The sequence below is a fragment of the Coffea arabica genome, chromosome 5e, assembly GCF_036785885.1.
Source record: "Coffea arabica cultivar ET-39 chromosome 5e, Coffea Arabica ET-39 HiFi, whole genome shotgun sequence".
Taxonomy (NCBI): Eukaryota; Viridiplantae; Streptophyta; class Magnoliopsida; order Gentianales; family Rubiaceae; genus Coffea; species Coffea arabica.
This window is the reverse complement of record NC_092318.1, coordinates 48,607,963-48,613,353: the sequence shown is the minus strand read 5'-3', so window position 1 is coordinate 48,613,353 and position 5,391 is coordinate 48,607,963. Positions and strand designations below refer to the sequence as shown.

The window sequence follows — 5,391 nt, the reverse complement described above, 5'->3', positions numbered from 1 at the left end:
TTGATGTGCAATGACAAAGACCATCGTGAGGACCAGTTTCCAAATTGAATGAATCACAAGTCTGCATCAATCAAATAAAAACACTACAGCCACATGCTTCACTATGAATCAGTAATAATAGATTTATAATCTCCTTTCCTTATCACCAAAGCCCTTTTTATCTAGCAAGAGGAAATGAGCATATCTATTTATCACCCCCATGTAGGTAATTTGTGCAATAAATATTTTTGACCATTTTTCTCTGCAAGTGACAGTGCACTCACCCTTCTTTTTCCAATCTAGGTGGTTTATGCTGTTGCCAATGAGGGATCACGGTTGGAGATTCCTGAAGGACCTCTTGGTAGGCTTATTGCAGGTAACTGGTTATCCACATATTGTCAAACTCGTAACAAGCAACAACCTCAAGCTCATTTGTGCTTGTTGGAGCTCACCTTTCCTTTTCTCCTGGTTGCAGATTGTTGGGCAGAGCCGCATGAACGTCCTAGTTGCGAGGACATTCTTACCCGCTTGCTCGACTGCGAGTATTCATTGTGCTAATGCAATCTCTTTAATTGTACAGAAACACATAGTAGAGGTGTTACAATATATTCGGCTCAAGCTCAAGTTGTATTTTGTGTGGATTTTCCAATTTTAGGAAGGTAGTATTTCATTTCATAACCAAATTGAAAAAAAAAAAACATTAAGCACTTTTTGTGCAATTCGAAAATTTTACCGTCATACAAATGAAAAGAAAAGAAAATGGATCTCTTTTATGAGATTGGAGGAGGTCACAGATTGCCTTCATTGTCAAGAGTTGACGACACTAACGGTTGATGTAGTAGAATTTCATGTACTGCATTTCATCGATTTCTGTTGAAATCAAACTCTTAAATGTTACGCATGGTAACTGGATGCATCATATTGCGCGTAGGAAAATAAGTTCCTCATCCCGCGAAGCCTCATCGCATGAATGAATTATATATGACAAAAATTCGAACCGGTTTTCAGTCTTCAAAGCCTATGTGTACATGTCAAAGACCTAGATGCGGGTTACACTCTTTTTTTTTTTAACAGTTACAGATTCACGCTGTACGACATGTTCTTTCGTTATTGCGCATAGGTTGCACCCCAGCCTCTGATCGCTGTGTATCAGTCAGAAATCTGGCGTCTGTGAACAGACGCATCAAAACGGCTTAAAGAATCTGCTCTCATTTCCGTGCTCATATCATTCTCTGGTGCCGGGTAATAATCTCCCCTCAGCTGCATGTCCCTGAGATTTGGGATTCTAAGGAAAAAAGTCATCAAATGTTCATTAGCCGTCCCATGGATAAAAAGTTTCCTAAGGGTAAGACACTCATAGAGCAGTCCAGCTGCTGGCAGAGATAAACTCCTCTGGTTAACATCCCTGTCTTGTGGTGGCCAGTAATCAAGTTCATTGAGACTTAAATCCCCTATTCCCATCAGGTAAAATCGTTCCCATGGGCACAAATCCATCTGCCCAGACGGTGCAGTCTGTGCATAACCTATGGTGTCTCCACAATCCAAATGCATCTTGGTTAAGCGAGGATACTGCACCAGAGTGCTCAACCCAAAGCGGGACTGTGTATGTTTTGACCATTCCCTGCAATCTCCTTCAACCTTGATTTGGATCTCCTCCAGGTTCGGACAATCCTCAAGGCCAGCAGCAGTCAATGGGGTTAGAAGCTCACCTACGCCAATCCAAAGTGAAAGACATTGCAGTCTGCCCCATGAGTTGCTACAAAATCCATTACCGCTGCTGCTGTTAAATTGCAGAGCAGAGCAATTCAGATCATAGGAGTGTCTGCACCTCTTCTTCTTGCTGCACATGATTTCACTGTCATAATCCCCAAAGTAGTTGACATATCCATCCGACTGGTTCGATGCCCCACCCTGATCCAATCCGTTAAGATCAACATCATACTGAATCCCATCAAATTGATCTACACCATCCCAAATGCAGTCAATGTGGAGCCTCCTAATTCGATCCTGCACCGGCTCTAACGCTTTCAATGACGTTGATGCTTTCAGATTCTTACAAGAAGAAATCTTGACATCCACCAAAGTCTTGCGAAGCAAACTAGCCAAAGTCCTCATTCCATTCACGGTTATCTTATTACAACCCTGAACTTCAAACTTTGCCAATCTCCAGCACCCTCTTCCAATAGCAATCAAACCCATATCAGTCAAGTCCGCAACACTCCTAATTGACAAAGATTCAAGCCCTGAACAAAGCGCAACCCCATCCAACTTTGACTCGATCGGCACAGAGATCCCATGAAACTGCCCTAACTTGAGTGACCTCAACTTGGGGCATTTCACTTTCAGCATCTCCAAAGCAGGGCCACTCTCTCTCACATTATTACAAACATCTAAAGCCAGTTCTTCAAGCGATGGCAACCCCGAGAACAACTCAATCAGGGCAGCCACAGTGATCTTAGCATCCTCAGGAGTAAGCCCCTCAGACTCAGGATCTGCCCTGGAATTCACCAAAGCCGAGGTATCCGCCAAATGAAGCACGGATAATTTAGGACAATTAACCGAAATCGAAACCAAGCTCTCATCTCCAACGTATCCAATGTACCTAGGATCAAACATACAAGCCGCGCGAAGTACCTTCAAATTAGGACATGATCTTGTGATGTCCATGATTTCATTAGCCTTGAACCCTTCGGAAAATGAAGGGTTCAGGAGATCAAGGATGGTTAAGTTTGAGGTTTCAACTAGAGCTGCGGGAACATCATCCGTCCAGCAATAAAAGCTGGACAAATCAAGACTAATGATTGATGTGTTCTCCTGAAACAAAGCTAGCAATTCTTCGCCAGATCCCAACTGGGGCCGCTGGTGCCAGCGGACGAGCTTAATATGCTTTAAACACGGCCATTGACGAGCCAAGAGCTGTATGGTTGATGGGTTTCTGGCGTAGAGGGTCAGGGAAGTGACTGCAGGGAAAGCTTGGTGGAGAACATGGGCTATGAGGGTGGCGGTGGTGGTGGGAGTGTTGGGGGATAACAAGGGGTGGCCCCACGGAGAGAGTAAAGAGAGGTCGAGGTCAGTTACGGATCGGAAACAAGTAGGGAGGAAGAAAAGGTCCCGGATGTTGCACCGGAGAGTGAGGGAAGTGCGGGTGGAGCGCTCTTGAAGAAGCCATTTGCGGCAAACTAAGGCGGCGGCGTTGCGGCTCCGCACGTCGGAGATGGCGGCGATGATATTGGTGAGCATCACATCCGGAAGGTCGTTGACGGTTGTTTGGCAAGTGGCCATGGAGAAATGAAACGAAACTTTGAGATGGATTGAAAAGTTGAAAGAGGAGGAGGACAAGGAGGAAGAGGAAGGTAAAAGTACTACTACTACTATTATTAGTTTCTGGCCTTTTTTTATTTTTATTTTTTTTTCACTTCTCTTTATTCTAGTCTGGTGCACACTGTACAGTCCGTAGACTGAATACAAGTGGGCTGGAAAATTAATTTTGTTTCTTGGCAGATGTAAGCAATGGGTTGGTGGGTGGGTGGGTGGTGGCAGGGGCTGGGATCAATGCCAATGGGAGAATGGCACATTAGGGACATGGGGGGATTTTGTCTACATTTTGGGGGGGGGGGGGGGGGGGGTGACCCATTTCCGGCCCATGGCAAATTGAGTGAGTCACGGGGCTCTGGAGAAATTGATCGACTCGCCACAGATATATGGTTATGGACTTAGCATAAGAGTGATGATCTATGGGGGAAGTATCTGAATCAGTGACCAGATGAAAACGGCTTATCTCAGTCCCATCTAACTAAGTGGGAGGTATTTATAAGTTTAGGGACTTAAATGTCCCATTTTGAAGTTTAGGGACTTAAGTGGATAATCGTTCAAAGTTTGGGGGGACAAAGTGGAATTAATCCCCTGGTACATGACATTTGAGATAAGATAATAAAAGGTTCATGTCCTTTTGTCCCTCTGGTCACAAAATTCAGCACTTCATAAGTGCTTTTTCTCCTGGGGCTTGTAGAAACAAAAGATGCCTATGACAACTGAGGCTCAAGGATAAGGTTAACAATGAAGTCAAGATGAGGCTACCGGGAATCATTCAGGTGCATGGGCCAATACAGTTGATAAGGGCGAACCATTGCTTTCATATCAAATTGTGTATTCAAATTTAATCTTGCTGTCGATGCGAGTACTGTATTGATGAGTACTCAAGTAATTTATGGTTCCGAAACAATGCCCTGAAATGCTGCTCTCGCTGCTGATATGACCACTATATTAATGAGCAACTTGTGAAAACTCCTGTAAACGATCTATGATTTCAAGAACATGCCTTGATCTGTGTTAGTAATCGAAGTCAAATTCACTCAATTTTTTTTTTTTTTAGAACTGTATTGGTGGGCGATATGTAAAAACTTATGATTTCAGAGGCAAGCCCTGTCCTATAATTGTGACCGGTTCTGAATCCACTCGAATTTTTTCTATTAAAAAAAATGATTTAATCTATAAGGAGATGCAACTTTTTTTTTTGATGGGCGATTTGTTAAAATCTTTGTAAGCAACTTATGATCCTGAGAGCATATTTGATCTATGATTGTGATCAAAGTCGAATCCACTTGAATTATTTTCTGCAAAAAGAAAAAAAAAATCAGCTATAAGGAGATGCAACTTTTTTTTTTCTTGGTAAGTGAGAGGTGTTGAATCCAAAACTTTCTAGTTATAATCCCTCTCACATTACTATTCAACTTAACTATCTCCCTACTTTTATATTTTGTAAGCGAAAAAATTTGAATCCAAAACCTCCTACTTTATTATTTTTTTTCTTTGTATGGAGATGCAACTATGATAGAAGTTCAGAACAATTAATTTTCAATTAAAATACTACTCCCTCCATCCTAATTTCATGTTCAGGGAATCCAACTTTTTAACAATAGTGGTTTGATTGTGATGTTTGTGTTTTTCTTTTCAATTTTACTTCCACAAATTCAAATTTTAAATTTGAATGGTAACATGCATATGATTGGAAAGAGGGGTTATATTAGAAAGAGAAATTAAAAGTTGTTTTGACTTTTTCAACATGACAAATATTTTGGGACATTCTAAAATGGAAAGTATGACACATTCAATAGGGGGAAAGGAATAGTACTCCCTCCCTTTTTTTATAACTGACGTTTAAGGTTTTACACACCAATTAAGAAAAGTTTTTCATTGTTTAAATCTATACACTACTTTCCTTTTGTACTCTCATTAATTGTCCAATTCACCCATATTTTCTCTCACTAGAGTACTAAATGGTGCTGTTTTACTAGGCCAAAAGCAATGCAAACTAACTAGGAGTAGTAATTAAGAACCCTGTATTGGAAAAGAGAGATAAAAGGATAAAATTGTGAAAAAATAATTAATGCTGCATGGGGATAGTAAAACGAC

The 5,391-nt window shown here is 41.4% G+C and overlaps 1 protein-coding gene across 1 annotated transcript; it reads right to left on the bottom strand.

The window, feature by feature from the left end:
• Positions 1-618: 618 nt before the first annotated feature.
• On the bottom strand, positions 619-3,532 carry LOC140006645 (F-box protein MAX2 homolog B-like). Its single transcript, XM_072048895.1, has one exon. It carries the CDS (start codon positions 3,259-3,261, stop codon positions 1,129-1,131), a length of 2,133 nt encoding a protein of 710 aa, XP_071904996.1. The 5' UTR covers positions 3,262-3,532; the 3' UTR covers positions 619-1,128.
• Positions 3,533-5,391: the final 1,859 nt, after the last annotated feature.